This window comes from Microtus ochrogaster, chromosome 19, assembly GCF_000317375.1.
Source record: "Microtus ochrogaster isolate Prairie Vole_2 chromosome 19, MicOch1.0, whole genome shotgun sequence".
Classification (NCBI taxonomy): domain Eukaryota; kingdom Metazoa; phylum Chordata; class Mammalia; order Rodentia; family Cricetidae; genus Microtus; species Microtus ochrogaster.
In genome coordinates, this window is record NC_022021.1 from 25,288,887 (window position 1) to 25,312,368 (window position 23,482).

At 38.9% G+C, this 23,482-nt stretch overlaps 1 protein-coding gene across 1 annotated transcript; it reads right to left on the reverse strand.

The window, feature by feature from the left end:
• Window positions 1-2,348: 2,348 nt before the first annotated feature.
• Window positions 2,349-18,174, reverse strand: C19H5orf51 (chromosome 19 C5orf51 homolog). The gene is made up of 6 exons (XM_005356577.2): window positions 18,033-18,174; window positions 14,636-14,742; window positions 12,050-12,196; window positions 9,718-9,849; window positions 8,620-8,734; window positions 2,349-7,112 (listed from the first exon to the last, which is right to left on the reverse strand). Exons 1-6 carry the CDS (start codon window positions 18,130-18,132, stop codon window positions 6,829-6,831), a joined length of 885 nt encoding a protein of 294 aa, XP_005356634.1. The 5' UTR covers window positions 18,133-18,174; the 3' UTR covers window positions 2,349-6,828.
• Window positions 18,175-23,482: the final 5,308 nt, after the last annotated feature.

The following is a 23,482-nucleotide window of genomic DNA, read 5'->3' on the forward strand; positions in this document are numbered from 1 at the left end:
CCTCCTTACCCCAGACTATACTATAACACACACACCCCCCACACACACACCGACTGCCCCCTCTGCCCTACCTCCTTACCCCAGACTATACTATATCACACACACACACACACACGCACACGCACACACTTGATCTCTGGCTCCTGGCTCTATTCACTGCAAGGACCTAGGAGCGATGGTTTGTTCAATAGCTACCCTTCTCTGTGATATTGGTCCTAATTACACTTGCTTCTCCTTAAGAATTAGGTATAAGTGGGCTGTGCATCCGTGTCTTGGAATCACCAATTTACCAATTTCTTGGAGCTTCGTAAAAACTGAGCCTACAGAGACTATCAGGAGGCTGCGGAACTAAAGTTCTCCAAGAAGCCATATCTGTATTAAAGATATTGCAGGATATGTGACATTGACTGACTAGCACATCCTGCTTTGGAGAAAGAGTCTTGCGGCTGGAGAGCCAAAACTGCCTCAGTAATGTCCTTTAATAGCGCCTTACCTTCAATCACTGTATTCGGTCTAACCTTCTCAGGAGTATTAGGTAAAACTTGTGGTTAGGAAGCTAGGAAACATCTAGCCTTTACAAATGTTTTAAGATTTTAATTTAAGTATAGTTTTGTGAGTATCTGCATGAGTCGCAGGATCCTGGGTCTGGAACTTGCAGCTGTGTGCCACCCACTCAGGTCCACGTAAGAACAGTACATGCTCTTAATTGCTGAGCCGTCATCTCTCCAGCCCCCTTTACCTATTCTTAAAGTAAATAATGTAACATCTGAAATCCAGAGATTTACCCAATTTCATCTAGGCTGGGTACATAATGCTGCCATGAATGTAGGTGGTAAATGTATTTCATATATGGCCTTTGTTCTTGTGAACTGCTTGCTTCCGCAACTCAGTGTGCCATTCAAGGTAACTTGAGTACTCTCTGGCCGTGGCCACTCATATTTTGTTTACGTAAGAGTTGTTATTTTGCCTCAAAAAATAGCCCAATCATTAGATACTTTATACCAAAATGGCGTCTTAAGTTCACTACAAAAATTTAAGTACACTAAAAATTTGTTCAATGATCGATGAAAGAAAATTTGATAGGAAAACAATGTGGTATTCTTAAAAGCAACAAGTGAATTTTTAGTCTTTTGGAAGCCATGTCTATTCTGCTCACTTTAATCTTTTTTAAAAGGAGGTAGACTATATTATATAGCCCTGGATATGGTTCCTTTAGGAAAGACACTTGGTAGCATGTATCAGATATTTTCAAATAGACTATCTCAATCTAAATTTGTCAACCGGTAAGTGCTTACCACTCCACGATACCCAGCTATATTGTTTTTGTGAAAACATTTAAATTTTATTATCTGCATATACAATTGGCTTAACCTCTATTGTCAAAATGTTCTCTTATATCTAATCCATAGGATATTTAAAAATTAATCCCATTTTTTAATCTTCAAAGTAGAAGGCGAGATCCACATCTTTATAAACATTAAACCTTTAAAGAACATACTAGGCTACCAGAAAGTCACCAGTATATAAATATTAAAACAGTGGAGAATTAATAATATATGGCACATGGAACAGTACTTACTGCTCAATAGTAGACCATAAATGCTTTGCAATAGGGCCCATCATTCAGAAAGTAGTAGCTGAGGATCTGAATGACAAGAAGTTCAACAAAGCTTGACGACCGGGCAATTGGGGCTCTGTGAGAATCTAAATTTAAAATAATTTTTCCATACGCCATTGCTAGCAAATAGGTCAAGCATAGGCTCGGGTCATCAGGAAAAGGTAAGAATTACTTATAAGGCATTTCTCCTCCCTACGTTGTTTTATTTTCATAGAAAGAAAATTAGCATGAGAAACTAAGTCAGTTAAGCATGAAGAAACAAAATGCCACTGCTCTTGTATTACAAGGAAATGTGAATTATCTATTGAATGAGAATTCAGATTCCTTATAGAAATATATTTGTGGAAAGTAAGATTAATGGACTGGAGAGGTGGATCAGTGGTTAGGAGTTCCTCCTGCTCTTGCAGAGGATGGAAGTTGGAATCCTAACACCCACCCCAGTTGACTCATGTCACCTGAAACTCTAGCTCCAGATATCTGAAGCCTCTAGCCTCTGAGGGCCATGAGCACAGAAATGCACCATTTAAACATACTTAAAAATAATAAAAAGACATAGAATATTAAAAGCCAAAAAGACTTAGTAATTTATATAGGATTATAGTTAGGATGGCAGGGCTGTGAATTAATTCAGGCCTTCTAGCTCCACAACTCACTATCTGAATCATTATGCTAACCTGTCTGCAAGTTATTAGGACCAGAAAAAAAGCATTCAAAAATCAGGACAGCAAACTGAGAGGAAATGTTTTTATTCTGATGCAAGAATAAAATATAAAACAAAACAAGAAACAAGTACAGGAATGTGGTTTTATTTTATTAATCATGTTCCAAAACACTGTAGTTGGAAAATGTCACTAAAAGTTGCAAAAACAAAACTACTCAACACCAGCATAAGTATATAATGAATACTTTTAATTCCGGCTATATTAAGCTTATGTTAATATAATACTTCCATAATGTATTTCATTTTATATTAAAAGAACTCAGGATAAGTAATACTAGAGAACTATGGAATCCTGGATTCTGTGGCAGATGGGTTATCCTCATAGTTACAAAAGGGACCCTAAAAGATGGACCAAGGATACAAGCAATCTAAAGTAGACCATGTTAGTAGCAGTGGGTTTTTAAAGTGTCATGAAGATAAGTCAGACAACAACTTCACACACAGCTCATACATTTTGATGAAGATCAGAGCACTGACGGCAAGGCTGTAACACTAGGAATGTAACTTTATGGTGGGCTTTTAGTCATGACTCTTACCTCACTCTACTGTATGCAAAAGACAAGGGAATGCCATATGTGCCTTAACACCAAATAATACACAGTAGCCAAAAAGCCTATAAACATAGTAAGAGACAGTCTCTTAGTCTTTTTGTTGTTGTTGTTTTTGTTTTATGACACAGGGTTTCTGTGTAATAGCCCTAGCTGTCCTGAAACTTCCTTTGTAGACCAGGCTGGACTCAAACTCACATTCAAGTCTCACAGCCCGATCCATATCAGAAAATTCATACATTTAAGGATAAACATTTAAGGATTGTGGGAAAATCTATAACATTTTACATCTTAGTAAACAGCAGCGAATTCCAACTAAAGATAAAGTGATTTTTCACTAGAAGTAGGAAAACAAAACCCACTGAACATCAGCATGAATATATAATGTATACATTAATTGTGACATATTAAGTACCTCTTAATGTAATATTCCCAAACTATGTTACCTCATATTGTGTTTTAAATATATAGGGAAGTGATATTAAAGAAACTACAGAGTTTGGCTTCTGTGGACAGATATAGGAACCTTACAGAAGACAGAAAAGGGAACTGGAAGGGAGTAGGGAACTACTTGGAATGAATAAAATGCCAAGGCCTTTAGGCAGTAGACATTAGGAATGCCACTGATAAGAAGTCCATTCAAGCCGGGCGGTGGTGGCGCACGCCTTTAATCCCAGCACTTGGGAGGCAGAGGCAGGAGGATCTCTGTGAGTTCGAGGCCAGCCTGGTCTACAAAGGGAGTTCCAGGAAAGGCTCCAAAGCTATAGAGAAACCCTGTCTCGAAAAACAAACAAAAAAAAAAAAAAGAAGTCCATTCAATGCAGCAAAAGTGAGAAGGTTGTAGGGGGTGACTTCCCTAAGAAAATCTTTGAGAGTACTGAATATACAAGGTATCTAAATAACAGGATGGAAATTGAAGACAGGTGCTTAGATGTGCCGTTCTCATCACTCTAAATAAACAGCACCCATCTCCAAGTCACACTTGTCCCTTACACCCTACATCATGCTCAATAGCATTATCCCTTGACATGCTGTATATTCCTCATCCACTGATGGATGATAGTGTTTCCAAAGCTATATCCTTGGTGCCTAGACAAGACATGGCATGTAGTAGGCATACAACAGTTGTTGAAAAAAATCGATTGGAGGCTTAACTATTGTCCATATGTGGAATATTTGGTATTTTGAGGTTACTTCATTCTACATAAAAGAATTTACGCATCAAGATTAAATGAATACAAAATGTGTTGTTCATTTATAATACCACAGTAAAAAGTACTGCAACTATTATGGTCTACAAATTGTTCTCCAATTGTTTGGGGAGGGAGTAAATTATACAAAAGCACCCAAGAATACCCTCATAATTGTACCAACCAGTGAGTCCACAAAGGTAATAAAGGCAAAACATGAAGTTCTCAGCTTCTGAAGACAAGGTCTTGTTTTCTCAGGTTTAGTATCCAAGTAACACTTTACTCTTCTGAGGAATATATTTTCCTTTTTGATGTATGAACCACTGGTATAGAGGGCATGGCAGTTTGGAATGCAATAGCAGCAACGCTTTTGTGCAAAATTTGGCATTTCAAATCATGCCTCATTAATTCAAAAAACATAACTACCTACCATGCAATGAACAGTATGTGCAAAGGTAAAATTTTAAGATATGGAGTTCATTTAATAGTAAGAAAAATAATTACAACACATTGTGCTGTGGTAATGTGGGAAAAGGAAGACAGAAAATATGAAGGAATATCTAATTTCTATTGGACAGGGCTGAAAACAGCCTCTGGACACAGTATTACTAAAAGTACATCATACAAGTAAATTATTTACCTGACCACAAAGAAAGGCCTGGAAATAATGGTGTCTACAAAGGTACTGAGGCTGAAACACATAAGTGCATTGGGAAAGTACTGGAAGAACTTGATTAATTGACTATGACCCACTGAAAAAGTCTGTGCTTCTAAAAATCACATTAAAGATTATTTAATTTTAGAAAGCCAAAGTATTTTCATAATAAAACTTGCTAAAATGTTAGGAAACATAAAAATCTTGGTTTTATAAAGATATGCCAGGAGTTGAAGCAGGGATGGAGGAATCTCCCCTAGCTACCATTGCCTATTCAGAATTTTGTTAATCAAAAAGGAGCCTGTAATTTTGATGTTTGAAAAAATGTTGATCTAGAAGACAAATCAGAGTGAGTATAGAAATGAGGCTGGGAAGGTAAACCTTCTGTTTCTCTTCCTGAAAAACTACACAAAACTGTGGGGGGAGGGGTGAAGCAGAGAAGATTTTCCATTAAAAATGAAGTATCTGTCTTTTGCTCATACTGAACTTAAAATTACTGTGCAGTCAGTATTTAATAGGCAGTTAGAAATAAACTTCAGAGGAAGCAAGGAGACTGGGGCTCAAGTTCCTGGCAGGGAAATCAGCCTGATATTATGGGCACTGCAAGCCAAACGGCTGTGAAAGATATTCTTTAGCATGAGCATTTGGAGTAAAAAGCAAGAAAGAGAAAGAAGAACAGAACTTACATGAAGACAGAAAGTGAGAAACAACAAGAAAACAAGGAACTAGAAAAGACTGGTCATCAAAAAATAGGCAACCTATTTTTCTTTAAAACAGAAAAATGAGTAAATATAAGTTGACCCCTTCAGAATTTAAAAGAACAACAGTAGAGGTGACTAATGAATTTGACTCTACCACAGGGGGGAAGAACAGGCACCTTCGTTGCTTACAGTCAACGTTCTTCTAAGTGAAGTCACGCATGTAGAAACACACTCTGAAAGACTACATGTCTTCCACATAACTAAGTCTCCTAAGAATAAACAGCTGATGGAGGATTAATACAGTGTTGAAAGCCAGCTAAGACAGAAGAGGAAACAATGGGGGAGAGTAGTTCAGATGACGTCCCATGAAATGCAGGGCAAAGAAAGCATGAAAGAGGCTCACTAAGAGTCAGAAGAACAGTCAAGAAAGAAACCTGTAAAAAGGATAAAAGCTGTAGAATAAAAATAGAGAGAAACCAATAAAAACAAGGAAATTTTAAAAGCTGAAAAGCGGAGAATTGTTATCAGTTACTGAAACTTAAGATTTTAGAAAGAGAAACTGAGTATGGCTAATGCACAAGGTGCAGGAGCAGAAATTACTGGAATGTAAAGATGTCATTGGGACAGAAGTCTAGTGTATCAGAAGGGATCATCATACAGACTATCCCAAGACAACAGAAGTTGAGGTAGGCAGAAAGTTGGTGAGCAAGACAGCAAACTAGGCTCTCTGACCATCAGCATTTCAATCCTAATAAAGGCAAAACATATGTAAAGTTCATTATATGCAAAGATGTGCCCTAAAAGCATCTGAACTGATAGAATCATTTACACTGATTTTTATCTTCATTATTGGAGAAACCATGCAGTTTTTGTTTTAAACAAAATAAGAAAAATAATTTATAAAGTAGCTAAGTCAATAATTTAAGTATTAGTAATACATGGCAAAATAAATACAATGGTTCATTCCTAAAATCTTTTGCCATTTAGATTACTGGAAATGAAATCTAAATATAGTTTAATCTTTTAATTGCCTACATTTATACTGATCTATATATCTGAAACAAGGAGAAAACTGATTTTCATCTTTGAAGTATGCAGATTTGTGTTACATATATTTTACCACAGTGAAATATAACTGGGGTCCTCCTCACCAGTGGCAGGATTGTATGCAGTTCAGTTCAGTTAGAATAACATATATGCTATTTCAGAAAGGAAAGACTACTTTTTCACAGATTTAGGACTATACAATGAATGGTGATAGCATTAGAGAAGGGTAGCCATGCTGGGCATCTCTACGTAGTGTATATACTTAGGATCAGTGTAGACATCGCCTCTCCTGAAGCCTTCTTTTCCATCTCACCCATCTTCTTCCAAGCAGTGAGGACAGATGAACACCTAGCTACAGCGCTGCTGAAAGAAGCTCAGGATCTGCTTAGCATTCGCAGTGTTCCACTCCTGCTCTTTCAGAGGTCCTTCACACACCGACACATACTTCTTCAAAATTTTTTCTCCTACTTCTCGGAAATCCAAAGGCTCTTTGTGTGTGGTGCAACTTGCTCCAAAAACATCAGTATCAACTTCATTATTTTCTGACTGTAGATCTGTGCAATGCTTTAATCCCCAGTAGCACATTTCTCCGCTGTACATCATAGCCAGCACATGAATATCACTAAATATTCCTGGGAAGGTCATTTATTTTGAAATTAGAGTTAAGTTTATAGAAAGCAACATCAGCTATTGAAAAACTCATAATGTCTTTAGCAATAAACATTTTTCATACCATTTACTAATGCTCAGAAAAGCCCACTATCACTAGCACAATTCTAACTAAATCAATGCTGTGTCTTTTACCTAGATAAGAAATTCCCCAAACAAAGCAGAGTATTGTCAAATAATATTTTAAATAACGATTTAGTTATTCTTAACATTTCTATGAGGCCTCTTTAGGACCTTCTTTGAGAATTAATTTCACTGGTGGAACCCTTCTAGATTATAGCCTAAATTCTGTACATAACTTCAGAACTCTCATAAATTTTCTGAACTGAATCCATGAACACAAAGTTTATTTTGAAGGATGCTCTAGGATCAGTGATATAACTATATTGTTATAATACATCTTATATTTGAGTACACTAACAGTCTTATGTATTATCATGTGTTTGGTAGGCCATACAATTCTAAACTATCACAGATGCTAAAGATATCCAAGTTGCTTTGTATCACTAGTAAAAAAGAATACCAGGACAATTTCCATCAAAAGATGACTATTCCTTTAACATTATTCCCAGAAATTTTGCAATTAAATATTTAAGGTCAAAGCATGTTAATTTGTTATAAAGACAAATTAGACTTAGAATAAGAGATCTAGGTAGACCAGGAGTAGTAGGAATATACATTATATATATATTTTTTTTTTTTTTGGTTTTTCGAGACAGGGTTTCTCTGTGGCTTTGGAGCCTGTCCTGGAACTAGCTCTGTAGACCAGGCTGGTCTCGAACTCACAGAGATCCGCCTGCCTCTGCCTCCCGAGTGCTGGGATTAAAGGCATGCGCCACCACCGCCCGGCCACATTATATTTTCTATGTGTAAAGCAATTTCTACCTATCAAGTACAATTAGCACATAAAAAGCCCTAAAAGTCTGTATCCTTTAAAACTTACTTCTAGTATGATATTAATAGCCAAATCTAGTTCTTGTCAAAACAAAAGTAACATGATACATTAACTCTTCTAAATTAACTACAGGTTCTGCATCCTGTTGACCTCCATGGGTACCTACATATATGCACATAAATTCACTCACACATGAACACATGAATAAAAGCAAAACTACACACACACACACACACACACACACACACACACACACACACACCCCTCACATCTTACTATGTAACTCTGACTGTCCTGGAACTCACTATACAGAACAAGCTGATCTTGAACTCACAATTTCTTATGCCTTTGCTTCTTGAGTACTGGGATTTTTATAAAGACTTGTGCCAATACATGTAGCTAAAACTAAACATGTTTTAAGTGTTTTTCTACATTATATGAAAAAAACTGTAGTTCTTGCATTCATTTTAAATCTTGTATGAAATTTCAATGAGAGTAGTTAGCAAGCTTTCTAAAATCTTAAAAAAAAAAAAAAGAAAACTTCACTTAGAAATGTTAACAAGAAATCACCTTACCTGTACTCAGTAATTTAGCTGTGTCTAGGTCTTGGAAAGAAACACCTTCATTTAACTGGATAGGGCATCGATAATTTAGCATCTGCAGCAAGTAATTGATCCCATCAACAAGGTACTAAATAAAGAAATCAAATAAATTACAGCATTATGCACAGAACTATAAACAAGTACTTTCTGCCTCATTCTTTACTCATGGATAAATGGACCGATACAGAAGTACATATAATTACTATGATATTCCAATGGCATAAAGACTTATCACCCTGAGACTATTGCAATCTAAGTAAACCCTCCCAAATAATGAGTATGGAACAAGGAGGAAATATCAACCACAAACACAAGCTGCAGCAATGCAGTTATTAAAAAAATGTTATCAAAGGATGAATTTAGTTGTAAACATGAATTCAAAAAACCTTTAAAAATAAATACGGAGTTTTGTTTGTTTTGCAGTACTTGGTACTTAACCTAGGGCATCATGAATGCTAGACAAGTATCCTACATTGAACTATATATTGAAATATAGTGAACTATATTTTAGCTCGTTTTATGATTCAGATATAACTAATTTTTTCTACCTAAAAGTATGGCTTCCCATTTCCAAGACTATGCAAACTATGGGTACATTTAGACTGAGCTGGAATTCTTAGGGACACAATACTAAGATTCATGTCTTTGGAATAAAAATTGTTAGAACAGATAGTGTCATATTGTTTTAGGAGCAGAGTCCTACAGGCTTCTCAGGATTACCTTGCTTACAAAGAGACACACAAAACAAAACTTCTTTCACCAAAGAAAATATTTAGAAATTAACAGCTTTATCTTATATTCAAACAAAATTAAAACTCAAGAACCTGAGAAACACATGTAGTAGTCTTCAAATGCTGTTCTTTCATGTGTCATCTTAGTCTTTACAGAAATCCCAAGAGCACAGCCTGTGAACCTAAAATGTAGGTCTACTAGCCCAGAACCTCTGATTTCACTACTGTTATAAAATGTAGGTCTACTAGCCCAGAATCTCTGATTTCAGTACTGTTATTATAAAATGTTCTAAAGTCTGTAAAGCTAACAATCAAAATCATAAATGAAATTGTTTCTTACCTTCTGGAGCAAGTTAGATTTTCTCAGGAGCCACTCCCTTCTCTTAGTTAGAGAGTGACAGTACATATATAACAGGGCTCCTCGTCTCCAAGAGAGGCATTCCAGTAGCTCATCCCCAAGCAAATCGCACAGCTGAAAAGAAACACAAAAGGCATATCCACAAAAAAGCCATACATTTACAAAATCAAACTTCTAAAGAAAATTAAGCAACTAAAAGCATTCTCATTTCACAGAATGTGTCCAGATTAGGTTACAGAGAAATGCTTATGCTTGAATTAAGTAGAAATATTGTCATCTGTTGGTATATATACAGCAAAATAACTCTTTAATTTCAAGTAGTATTAAAAATTAAGTTGAAATTAAAGAGTTATTTTGCTGTATATATTAAGTAGAAATATTGTCATCTGTTGGTATATATACAGCAAAATAACTCTTTAATTTCAAGTAGTATTAAAAATTAAGTTGAAATATGATAGTAGAAAATCCCCTACTATTACTTGGAAAAATGCAAAATCCATTCTCATTAAAAAGATACCCTTTTTAGGAAGACTTTGAGTCAAGACAATATCTATTTTTCTAGAAAGAAATAGGAACTACAGAAAAGAATAAGAATTAATTTGCTAGAATAGTGAAAAGCTATATATGAAAAAATAACTTAAATAAACCAAAATGTTTATAGTGGTATGGCCTTTAAATCTTGGGGTTATTGCTCTACCAGAAAGCCTGTCCTAATGAATACATAAACCCAAGAAGGTATTTAGATAGACGGTCAACAGGCACATAAATACAAGAAATCATTTACTTGAAATAGTATCCAGCAGGGCCAGCAAGAAGGCTCAGCAGGTAATGGTACTTGTTGCCACGACTTGAAACCTGAATTCAATCACAGAGCCCATATGGTGGAAGAAGAAAACAGACTCCTGCCAGTCGTCCTCTGACCTCCATACGTGTACTGTATATGAACTGTATATGAGCATGCACACACTGTACCCACAAATACATGTTTAAAAAGGGGGGGGGGGATAACCCAGGACTAGATACCTAGATACATAAGGCCAACTAGAGAAGGCTGTTAACAAAGCATGTGAACAGGACATCAGAGACAGATCAGAGACATCAAAGCATGAAGGAGACATTCTTGGATAATGCCTGTCTCTACAATGAAGAAGAGGAGAGTTCTGGCAAAGAGCAAGCAAAAACTTCTAAAGATGGTGAAAAGAACATGTAGAAAACAAAGGATCAGTGCCAGTAAGAAAGGCGGCAATGTTCACCAGGGTCAGGATTTAAACAGACATTAAGGACTGTGCGTGGTGGCACATGGTTTTTATTCCAGTACTTAGGAGGTGGAGGCAGGTGGATTTCTGTGAGTATAAGGCCAGCCTAGTCTACAGAGTTCAAGGGCAGCCAGTATTACACAGTGAGACTCTGTCTCAAAACTCTAAAGAAAAAAAAAGGCAATAAAGACAATTAGATTTTATGACTGTCAAAAAACAGTGCCTGCAAAAGTAAAGGCGACAAGGAAATATCTGTGTTAGAAAAGGATTCTGTATGCAATACAATTAAAATTCCATTATATAGCCGGGCGATGGTGGCGCAGGCCTTTAATCCCAGCACTCGGGAGGCAGAGGCAGGCGGATCTCTGTGAGTTAGAGACCAGCCTGGTCTACAGAGCTAGTTCCAGGACAGGCTCCAAAGCCACAGAGAAACCTTGTCTTGAAAAAAACAAAACAAAACAAAAAAATTCCATTATATAAATATTCTGAAAGTAGTTCATAAAATACACTTTTCTGATCATGGTCTAGAGTATTAACCTCCTCTCCCCCAATCCCCATCCACTTTGTTTGTTTTTTTTTAATGAGACAGGGTTTCTCTGTGGTTTTGGAGCCTGTCCTGGAACTAGCTCTTGTAGACCAGGCTGGTCTCGAACTCACAGAGATCCACCTGACTCTGCCTCCCAAGTGCTGGGATTAAAGGCGTGCGCCACCACCGCCGGGCTTCCCCATCCACTTTGAAACAAGATCTTCCTAAATAGTCTTGGCTGGCCTGGAACTCACTATGTAGGCCAGGCTGGCCTCAAACTCACAGATCCCCTTGCCTCTGCCTCCCAAGTGACAGGAATAAAGCATGTGAATCCAAGCTCAGCAAACCTCTTTCTTTTAATCTTAACTTAAAACAAGGATACATTCACAAGCATCAAAAATATAGTCTAAAGAGCATACCAAAGCCACACAGAGAAACCCTGTCTTGAAAAACAAAAACAAACAAAAGAGCAGAACAGCAGAAAGACAATGTGACAATGTTCTGTTATAATCTGCATGTACACAGCACTTACCTTGGGATGCATATTGTTTTCTTTAACTAAAATTTCTGGTTCTGAAAGAAAACTGAGAAGCTCTTTTACTTTCTGGGGAGAAGAGTCTTCAGGAAAATCTTCATCTACTAGCTTATTCTCCTCAAAATATGTCATGTCTAATATGGCCTTAAAACAACAAGAAAAAAAAGTATATGTAAGAGATGAAACTTTACAGGATAGCAAAGTGTTTAGCCTTTATTAGACACTCAACCATGTCAGCACTGTATTTAAATTTGAAAGGAAGCAAAATGTTCAGGCACCAAAAGGATTACTGTTTCAAGAAGTAAATGAAGATTCATGTTTCAATTAACATGTCATAATTATGAAAATGTAATCAATTATTATTTGCTGCTCATATCTGTATAACTCCCGGATAATTTATAAATGCCTGAAGTTTTATGGTCTAATTCTACTTTTTAATGCTGAATCTTTGGGGGATTTGTGTTCCCAAATATACAACCAGTATTTGAGAGCATACACCCTGCCACCACATAAATGAAGTATGCCATCAATGTGTGCAATTCTAACACTGAGTCCCCAGCAGCCTGTAAGACCTTAAAACTCCTTAGTCCTCTTACTTATTTTAATCTGCTGGAAACTGGGTTACAGTGGTAGTTTTTCTACTGGTCACAAAACTAACCATGGACAAGCCAGTACCTTTCAAAGTTCCTTTCTTTAAGAGTAAAATGAATATGTAAAACATATAAAACACTACAAGCACAATTTGTGATACCTAAGTAATAAGGCCTAAGCCTTATCCCCAAGGGCAGAGAGATCAGCTTCTTACAATCTTGATTCAGAGCCACGAGCATCTTACAGAGGAAGCTAAGGAATCAGAGCCATGAGCAGAGTTCAAGGCATGGGAAATCTAAGTCTGTATCCCTAGATATTCTGCTGTATTGGAGGAAGTTCAGTATTTAGAGGATCCTCATGTGAAAGACAAGCAGAATACTCACCATAGCAGACAAGAGTGAAAAGTTTTCTGAAGAGCTAGAGACTTCCAAGTTAGTTCTTAGGGTTTAGCTACTATAGGCTAAGTCAGTCATGCTTGGAGGCAGTAACACTCCTATGTACCTCCTATGAAGAAGCACAGTGCTACAAATGTGCACTTTCCAAACTTAACCAAGTCCTCCATTTTTCATAACTACTTTATCTTTACTCTCTTAGCAATCAAGGAAGGGCATACGAAAGCACTTTGCCAACTATAAAGTGCTATTCAAGTATCAATTACTATAATGGCATACAGTTCATTCAGATGTCAGCTTGTTTGGAAAGACCAAGAAAGCATATACCACTCAAAAGGAAGGTGTAGTTGTTTGAAAGAAAATGGCCCCAATAGGGAGTGGTACTCTTAGGAGGTGTGACTTTATTACAGTAGATGTGGCCTTGTTGGAAGAAGTGTGTCACTGTGGAGGTAGACTTTGAGTTCTCATATGTGCTCAAGCCATGCCCAGTCCTCAGACTACTTCATGTTGTCAGCGGTGTAGGTCCCTCAGCTTCTCCAATACCATGTCTGCCTGCATGCCACCATCTCCTGCCATGGTGATAATGGACTAAACCTCTGAAATTGTAAGCCACCCCAATTAAATGTTTTTCTTTTACAAAAGTTGTTGTGGTTAGGGTAACTCTTCGCAGCAATAGAAACCCAAACTAAGACAGAAAGCAAAAAGTAACAGGAAAATGTCACAAATGCATATGATGACAGCACAGCAATCATGTTTACTGTGAGAATCATCCTAAGAAAAGGTGAATTCCAAGGAAGAAAATTAGGCATTAATTTCTAGTATTCTGATTAGTTATCAATAGTTATTTTAATAACAGCATTTTTCTTTACGTATCTAATGAATCTTACTCCTTTCAAACTGCAGTTTTTTTCTTTTTAGCAAAATTCAATGCTTTACAATTAATTTGATTTTATTTATAAACTTGTTTATAAATAAAATTTTATTTTATTTATTTATATAACCTTTGGAAGCCTAGCATTTAAAAAAATCAATCTTACCGGGCGGTGGTGGCGCACGCCTTTAATCCCAGCACTCGGGAGGCAGAGGCAGGCGGATCTCTGTGAGTTCGAGACCAGCCTGGTCTACAAGAGCTAGTTCCAGGACAGGCTCCAAAACCACAGAGAAACCCTGTCTTGAAAAACCAAAAACCAAAAAAAAAATAAAACAATCTGATATCAAAATGCCAGAGTTCAGGGACTGAGAAAGATGGCTCAGTCAATGAAGTATTTGATGCGAACATTAGGACCTGAGTTTAGATCCTCAGCACCCATGTAAGAAGCTGAGCCTGGCATTGGGCACCTGTAATCCCAGCACTGGGGAGGCTAAGAAAGTACTTCTCTGGCACTCACTGGCTGGCCAGCTGGCCCAGTTGAATCCATAAGTTATGGTTCAACGAGAGACCTTGTCTCAAAAATCAAGATGGAGCATGACTGAAGAAAACACCTGACATCAACCTCTGATCTGCACGTGAACACACACAAGACCACAAGTCTCCACGTCCACACGAATGTGTGCATTAACACACCCTCAGTAAAGCCAGACATCACGTTTGTGTTAGTACCTGTGTGTACAGTTCCAAAAGATTTGATGGATTTGAACATTCTTGCTCTTCTCCACACAAGAGTTTCAATTTTTCTAGAGCTGCAGAGGCCCGAATTAAAAAGTGATCTGAAAGTAATAAAAACATGATTATTTTACATAAATCCAAAGGGCATTTTAAACAAAAAAGTACTATGTAACAGAAATGATATAAAGAAACTATACTGTGGAAAGATAGCAATTTCTTACCTAAAATATTAAGTATTTCATACATAAAACCCAATCACAATGAAATCAATTTATTCTTCAAAGCAAAGGCTTAAAGTTTTTTTTTTTTAAATTCACTGTTGCTATTTCTTAAATTTAGAAATAGCATTCTTAAGAGACTTTACTAAGGAATTAAGTATACAGTTCACTCTTTCTTGGTATGTTGTGTGTAGTGTACATGCATAGGTATGCTTGTTTACACACGAGCACACACATGCAGGATGCACATGGAGGGCAAAGACTGACATCAAGAAGTCTTCCTCAAGCCAGGTGGTAGTAGCACACGGCTTTAATCCCAGCACTCAGAAGACAGATGGATCTCTGTGAGTTCGAGGCCAGCCTGGTCTACAAGAGCTAGTTCCAGGACAGGCTCCAAAGCTACAGAGAAACCCTGTCTTGAAAAACCAATAACAACAATAAAAAAGATGTTTTCCTCACCTTACATATTGAGGCAAGGCCTCTCACTTATCCAAGGAGCGTGTGATTTTGCTGGTCTAGCTGGTCAACTTACCCGGAGGACACTGGGATTACATGTGGCCCGCTACAACTCACATTTACAGCAGTTCACCACACTACACAACATATGCTTTACCTTCTGAGCCATCTATGTAGCTCTCAGTTTATTATATTTTTTGCAATGTAGAAATACGCAAAATACTTAATAAATTTACAACCTTTATGGGAATGCAAAATCCACAAATTTGCAGAAAGAGCTTCCACTGAATGCATGTAATTTCATAAATGCAATTGCAAATGTTTCCTAAAAGATTAATTGGCCAAATCTTTGTGAAAATATCAGACTGTAAACAACTCTAACATACTTCCATTTTTAGTTGCTATAGCTACAATTACAATCTAGAGGGCTATCTTATTCCTTTAAAATTTTGGTATGGGGCAAACTACCTCATTCCTTCAAAACCTACAGAAAAACAAACAAAACCAACAACAAACAAATATTCTACTACTTCAATACACTTTATCACAATTTACCCAACTTTCCAACCTTCACCATCTCCCCGTCACTACCATATTTTCTTGACTTCTGATTTCAGACTTTGTGAGTCCCAAAGACACTATCCTCCCTCAAATTTCACTTCAGTAGTAAAATGTATATATATATACCACAGTACAAGACACTAAAGTCTCTAGGCCTCTTATCTGAAACACGGGACCATTCCTAACCATTTGCCAGTGGACAGTGTAGTAGTTGGTGTGGTCTCATCTGATCCAGCCTCTGCAGTTACATAAAGAGATAAGTTATTCAGTGTTAGAATAAAAACACCATCAGGTATGGCAGCTGGCAATTACATAATACCCTTTAGTTTTCTCCAGTAAAAAAAACTAAACTATAGCTTTAGAGGAATTTTTGTTGCTGTAAGATCATTATTCACCTACACTGAATGCTATCTACTTAGGTCTCTTCCTATCTCTCCTTGGCCTAAAAGAACCAACCAACCAACTCAGAACACAAGATTCTACTGTGAACCCAAATAGTATGGAATGCTGCATTCCTGACATGCTTAGAAGATTATAGTAAATGCCGAGACTTGTATTGAACCAAGTCATTGCTGAAGCAAGATGTTATAGCTATTACCATAGGAGGGGTGTGGTGCTGGCATAGCTAGAAAAGTCCATAAAAACACATTCCCTTTAGCTAGAAATATTTAAAGTAAACTGGCAAGGAAAGAGAGAAAAGTGACTCACATAATCTGTGGAAAATATCCTTCTTACGGTCTAATTCCATACAAGACAGTATCATACTGCTAATAATGAGAAAAAAAAATGGTCACAAATACAAAGAGCATTCTTAAGTGGAATGAAGATGCGCCTTATATAACCTAGTTTGAATAGAAACTCTCAATACTGACGACTTAATAAAAAAATGTTAGGCTAAAGGATAAGTTTCCAATGTGTTTTGTTTTTGTCGTATGGAAAAGGGTCAAGTATAATTTAAATACATGTAAGTTCTATTAGTAAATATCGGGTAAAATTAACTTCAAGACTAACTAGGAGCTCATAAAGTGGACACCTATGGCTGTGGTTTAAGTAAAATTTCAGATGTATAAAGACTCCAAAACTATATAACACTGAACTTTTCTTTCCAGGTATCCTCTACATAGGATCACAGAATTCTTTCAAAAGAAAATTATGAAAGACTGTTGGGTTCAGCAATAAGTGAATAAAAATTATTTGTGCTCTGGGATGATCCAAATAAAGCTAGAATTAAAAGAAACCGGTATATAGACTAGGCAACAGTCACTACTGAAGCCTGTTTCACTTGCCACAAACCAAAAGACAGCCTCAATGTGGTGTGTGGGACACTGAAGAACACTGTCCAACGTAGAAATGCTCTAGCAAATGTTCTTCATTGAAAGTGGGCCATTTAATTGCAGAACCGACTCTATAAATATACCAAGTGTTCAATCACTTGGGAAAATGTATGAGTCTAGCTACAAGAATTTTAAGGCTCGTGCACGATAAAGGCTCAACATTCAAATGAAGTACTGCCGAACCAATGGCAACTGAGAAATTATAAAAAGCAAACTGATTCCGATGTCAAAAGAACAATGTGTTTCGCATCCCATTTTTTTTTCCTCCCGAGGAAACATCTCAGACATTTCTCAGAATACACAAGGCTTGGCGAGGACTGAGATGATGTGGAGGGAAGCTCATCCCAACTACACCAGTGCAACTGTTTGAAATTCCGTTTATTGACAACTGAATTTTGAACTGAACACAAAGGGGAAATTTACAAGGCAGTAATGAGAACGTGAACTGTCATGCACGCCTCTCTGTATTTACTGGATGAAAAAAAAAGCATAGTTCATTTGGGAACAGTTAGGCATTCAGAAAAACGTCCGTGTGTACTTTTACTCAGAGTCTAGCCTTTGCGCAGATTCGACACTACACATCTGGTCGGATGTAAACAGAAAGGGTTTCAAGGCGTATGAAGCCCGCTGCCTTGGCAGCGCGACTTCAGAGGAGAGGGTAAATGACTGCCCAATGGGGGCCGGCTCAGAAGCGCCAGCCCTCGGAGGGCCAGGACCAGGGACCCCGCCTAGGAGCGCAGGCCGCGCCTTCTGGCCAGCGAGCGCGGCGGGCCCGCGGGTCTCCCCACCGTCCGCCCGCCTCCCTCTGCGGCGCTCCCTCACCGTCTTCCCCCGCGGCTTCGCTAAGGTGCTGTATGTGGGCCTGTGCCAGGTCCCCGAGCTCTTCCACCCGCCTCACCACACCGGACACCGCGGCCGCCATGGCCAGCTCGGGGCGCGCCGGCCCGTCCACGTGACCGCGGCGGCCCGCGATCACCTGATGGCCTCGCTGGCGGGGCGGGGGCGGAGCCCACGCGGCCGGTGGGCGGAGACATAGGCTCCGGGCGGTGACTGTCCTGGCCCGCAAAGGTCGTTCCGGGTATTTAGTTCCTCCCCGTCGCCCAGTCCCTCCCACAATCCTATGCTGCAAGGGAGCCCGTGTGACGTCACGGCACACCTCCCTCCCGCCTACTGCTTTCAACCAATAGGCAGCCGGCCATGCTCTAGGCTGAGCCAATGGGATGTCGGTTGGCACCGCGGGCTCGGGGAGAAGGCAGCCCCTGCAGCCCCTGCAGCCCCTGATGCTTGCAGGCAACGGGCCGCTTGGAAGGTCTGGAAAGAGGATTGCAGCTGTTGGCCCTGTAGGAAAGAGGTTGCCGAAAATAAAACGACTGTAGTCCCGCGGTCAGGAACGGAAGTCTGCGGATGGGTGAGGTTCATCCGAGCTCCTCCGAGACGAACAATTAGGCCGTCCGCGAGGTGCTAGATAGAGTAACGAATATTAACCCTGCAGCTTGTTTTAGCTCAGATATATCTTTGCTAGCTCACATTTGAAAGTACCTTCAGTGTCCTGAGCCCTAAACGTGGTAGGTAGTTTAGTTCAGCTTGAGACGCTTCTTACAAGTGTTAAGAGTTCTTCCGGATGTTAATAGGCGCTCAAGAGGTCAAACCGCTTTGCATTCCATGAATGCTAATCTTGTCTATGGCCACGGACGTCTTAATGCTCTTTGTGAGTTTTTTCTGTTTGACACAGTATATCTTGAATAACTCTGTCGTTCCCGTCTTAGTTTTAAAGTTTTTGTTCTTGCCTAGTAGAAAATATTAAAAGTACAAAAATAGTATTGGATCTTTTAAGGGCGATGGTGGCGCACGCCTTTAATCCCAGCACTCGGGAGGCAGAGGCAGGTGGATCTCTGTGAGTTCGAGACCAGCCTGGTCTACAGAGCTAGTTGCAGGACAGGCTCCAAAGCCACAGAGAAACCCTGTCTCGAAAAAAAAAAAAAAAAAAGCAAAAAGAGTGACTAACCACAGTGACTTGCCTCCAACTAGCCTTTGTAACTTCAGTGTCTTCCTCGTGTCAATTCACTCAAAATGCAAGGAACAAAAACCACGTGCTGTGTCCTTGGTGCTTGTATACCTGGTACATATGTATATGGTTTTTAATCGAAAACAATTAACAAAATCTCCCAGTTACTTTCTAATCAAGAAACTTAGGGCCAGGAAAATCTTATTGTACGAGCAAGGCGAACTGAAGAATGCAAATGCTTTTGCTGGAGTGTTGGCAGACTCCTGAAATCCCAGCCCTTGAGAGGCTGAGGCCAGAGGAACACTGCCAGAGCTAGAGCAGCCTGCACAGGAGACAAACAGCTCACAGAAGCTGAAGGATCCATATTCTAACATGCCAAACCGACTAAATAAAACTGACAGTCACGAGCTGGGGTGATGATTGGTTAAGAGGACTGGGTGAATAGCCTGGCTGACAACCACATGGCCACTCACAACTATCTAGACCCAGGGCATCTGATGCCCTCTTTTGGCCTCTGGGAGCACTGTGTGCAGACATACATGCAGGCAAAATATCCATACACATAAAGTAAATGGAAAAAAAAGTTGTAATTACAATCATGGTGATGCAGCCAAATCATAGTAATCAAAATGGAAAGTCTGAACACTGGGAATATTGTTCAACTGATATTCCGGTGTGTCCATTTTCAGAGAGAGAGAGAGAGTTGGAAGGGATCTGAGCTAGCAGTCTAATCTGTTATTTGCAGAGAAGGAGACTGTTAACCCCCCAAACCATAGAATATATTATTCTGTGGTTTATCCAAGATCATAACAACCTCCCAAGGAAAGCTGGTTTTCCCCACGGTGATACACAGGCAACAGGTGGCCCCTCACCGTCCACAATAAATCATTTAAACCCAGAGAACCCCAGCACTAGAAAAAAAGCATTTCCCCCTACAGCTTATAGGTAATTCTTTTTTCCTTCCAGAAACCCCATGAATAGTACAAATAAAAGATAATTCTAGATTTATTTTTAATATCAGATTAATTACAATGTACCAAAAATATATAAGAAGCAAAGTGGTTACATTCAAACCATTTTCCTCTCCACTGACATATAATTAAAGAAGCTGGCAAAGAAGAAATAAATTTTTGTAGATGTTTATGAAAAAGTTAAAGTTTACAAGTGTAAGTATTTGTTGTTGTTGTTTGTTTGTTTGTTTTTCTAGACAAGGTTTCTCTGTGTATCTCTGGCTGTCTTGGAACTCTCTCTGTAGAACTGACTGGCCTCAAACTCAGAGATTCACCAACCTCTGCCTCCCTGAAAGCTGGTATTAAAGACGGGCATCACCACTGCCTGGTTAAGTGTAAATATTTGTAAACAGAAATCTTGCTTGTCTCTGAACTACTTTTACCAATGATTTGCAGCATTCTCTTATAAACTTCTTTAACTACTTTGCGTTTTTGTTCGGGACTTATTTTCTCATATAGGTGTGCCAAATAACAACAGTGATGTGTGTCTGTAAGTTCAATTACTTGCCACTGGCGACTTTTATATAGTCGAACCTTTTGTTGGTGTTCTGAGTTATGAGGGCCGGTGGAAGAAAGAGAGACACTGCAGAATGAATCTGTGCTTAGCAAAAGCAGCAGCGGGAAATCAGTCTCCATGGACTTGACTTTCTAGGAGCTCTGCAGAAGCTGTTTTTATTGATACGCAAAAGGTTTTTTAGAAAGCCGACTCCCCAATACCAAAATCCCTTATCTGAAAGAGTCATTGTCTTAAGGAACTGACGTAGGCAGTCATAAGAATTCCAGTTCGCTTCCTCCTCTTTTGCTTCTCTAGCCTGAGTACTATGTTCCCTGGCCGCTACTTCCCCTTCCCACCAAGTAAGCTTGGCAACTGAGGGCCAGCTTCTAGTCTAGCTGCCACTAAATCTGAGAAATTACTCTATTCTGAGTAGCCGAATTATGTAAACTCTGTCTTACCTTAGGTAAATGCATACCCTATGTCTTTGCTTCTTCTTTAACCACTTCAGAGCTGTCGTTTCTGTAGACCTCCAACTCACCTGAACATAACCTTGAGGATATTGGTTTGCAGGCATTTGCTGCACAGTGACTGGAAACACCTGAGGCGGCGTGCTTATGACCTTAGGCAGCAATTCCTCAGTTCCTTCATAAGGAGACTCCAGAGGTCTTTGATGGTGATTAATTATTTCCTCTCTTCTTTCTAATGGGAAGAAACTTTCCCCTCCTTATTTCATTCTTTTTATTTGTATCTGCAAATTTTGCAATTCTATACTTAATGCTACAATTTTTTTTAAAAAAAATCTGTTTCATCTAATAGAGGAGTAGTGTCTTGGCCTTCCTCCCTTTTGCCTTCCTCCTGAACATCACTTTTATCTCTGAGGCAACATTCTCTGCGGGCTGACTGAACTGCTCTCGGTCTGACCAAGTTTTTTCTGACTCTTCACTCTGCAGAGGCTCCAAGGCTTTGGAAATTAACTTACACTAAAGATCAAAGCCTTACTGGTATAGTTTCTCCTCTTTGATGAACTCATCTCAAAGCTCTCAGTATTTCTTTCCACACTGTTAATTTTAATTGAACGTGAAGAGTTGCCTGAAATCAGCAGCAATGATACTTAATCAGCACTGAAAGCTCAGTAAGCTAGCTGGTTTTGTGTTTGTTTGTTTGTTTGTTTGGTTGGTTGGTTGTTTGGTGGGTTTTTCATGTCCACTCCATTTTCTTTTGGAAGCATTTTAACAACTGCATACATTGTTGCTCCTGAGATGGGGAATTCGCCAGGTCCCTGCCAAATCCTGGAGTCTCACTTACCGGTGAGTAATCATCCCCTCCAGTCCTGGAGTGTCCTGACTGCTCTTTTCTCTGAACCCACCTCACTGGGCACCACTGTCAGTGTTCTGAGTCACATGGGCCAGTTGAAGAAAGAGAGACACACTGCAGAATGAATGTAGGCTTAGCAAAAGCAGCAGGGGAGTCCGTTCTATGGAACTAACTGGGTAGAAGCGCTGTAGCTCCTCTTAGCCTTTTTGCAAGTCAATTCCCTAATAGCAAAATATCTTATCTGAACTAGGCGTTGTCTTAAAGAACCATTAACTAAGAAAACACCGACACTATAAAAATTCCGACTGAAGTTATGCTAAGGTTCTAAAACCCCCCCAAAAAAGCAGCCTTATAAATCTCAGATAACAATTAATGATTATCTATAAGAGATTATTTCAAGGCCTAAATGACCATCACTCCAGAGTAAATTCCAGGTACAATGGCCCTTCTAATTTTCCACTACAACCTGTTACATATTTATTGACTCATGAGCTATGATTGGCACTGAAACTTCTGGCTTAATCCCTGCCCTCTTGCAATTTATTATTTAGTAAACTACTATAGAGATAATAACAATATACAAATGAATGTTCAAATGTAGAATTGTGGAAGGTAAGATACTAAAGAAAGCACTCCTCAGGAAATGATTTGAGCACCTAAATGATGATAGAATTATCCAAAGAAGAGCAATACTTGCTCAGTCAAAAGCCAATCAAGAGAGAGAAAACACAAGGTGTTGGGCATGGTGATACACACCCCTAATTCAGGTCAAATGATGAGTTATAATCTTGAGTTGAATAGCAAAACCTTACTGAGAAAAAGGGGAAGGAAATAAGACCACTTGGCAATTTAAACATGAAAGTTCAACATAAGGAATTGCAAAGTATAAAAATTAGATTGACTATAGCCAGTCTTTCATGTCGGACTTTCAATCATGACCATCAGCCTCCCAATAATGATATGGAGACTTATTAGTATAAAAGCTTGGCCTTTAGCTTAGGCTTGTTCCTATCTAGTTCTTATAATTTAAATTACCGGATTTTATTAATCTACTCTCTGCCACGTGGCTTTTTACCTCTTTTTCATTCTGTATGTCTGTCTTCCTCCCTGTCTGTCTGTCTTCCTCCTTTTCTTGCTGGTGTCTTCCCACCTCCCTTCTTCCCAGAGTTCCTCTTTCTCCCCAGAAGTCCTGCCTATTCTCTTCTGCCTAGCTATTGACCATTCAGCTCTTTATTAAACCAATCACAACACATCTTTACGTACTTTAAATAAATATCCTGAACAAATGACACTGTATTGTTTAATAAAAATTAAGAAAGCTCTAAAGAGTAAAAGATTCACGGGTAGAAGAACTAGCTGTACTGGTGGCACAAAAATTCTGATCTTGAGCAAGCGATGGTGGCGCACGCCTTTAATCCCAGCACCCGGGAGGCAGAGGCAGAGGCAG

Coding starts and splice junctions, on each gene's coding strand:
- C19H5orf51 (XM_005356577.2), bottom strand. CDS start 18,132: ATGGCGGCCGCGGTGTCCGGTGTGGTGAGGCGGGTGGAAGAGCTCGGG. Junction 14,743..18,032: donor CGAAGCCGCGGGGGAAGACG/GTGAGGGAGCGC, acceptor TATTACTTTCAG/ATCACTTTTTAATTCGGGCC. Junction 8,735..9,717: donor AATCTAACTTGCTCCAGAAG/GTAAGAAACAAT, acceptor TTCTTTATTTAG/TACCTTGTTGATGGGATCAA.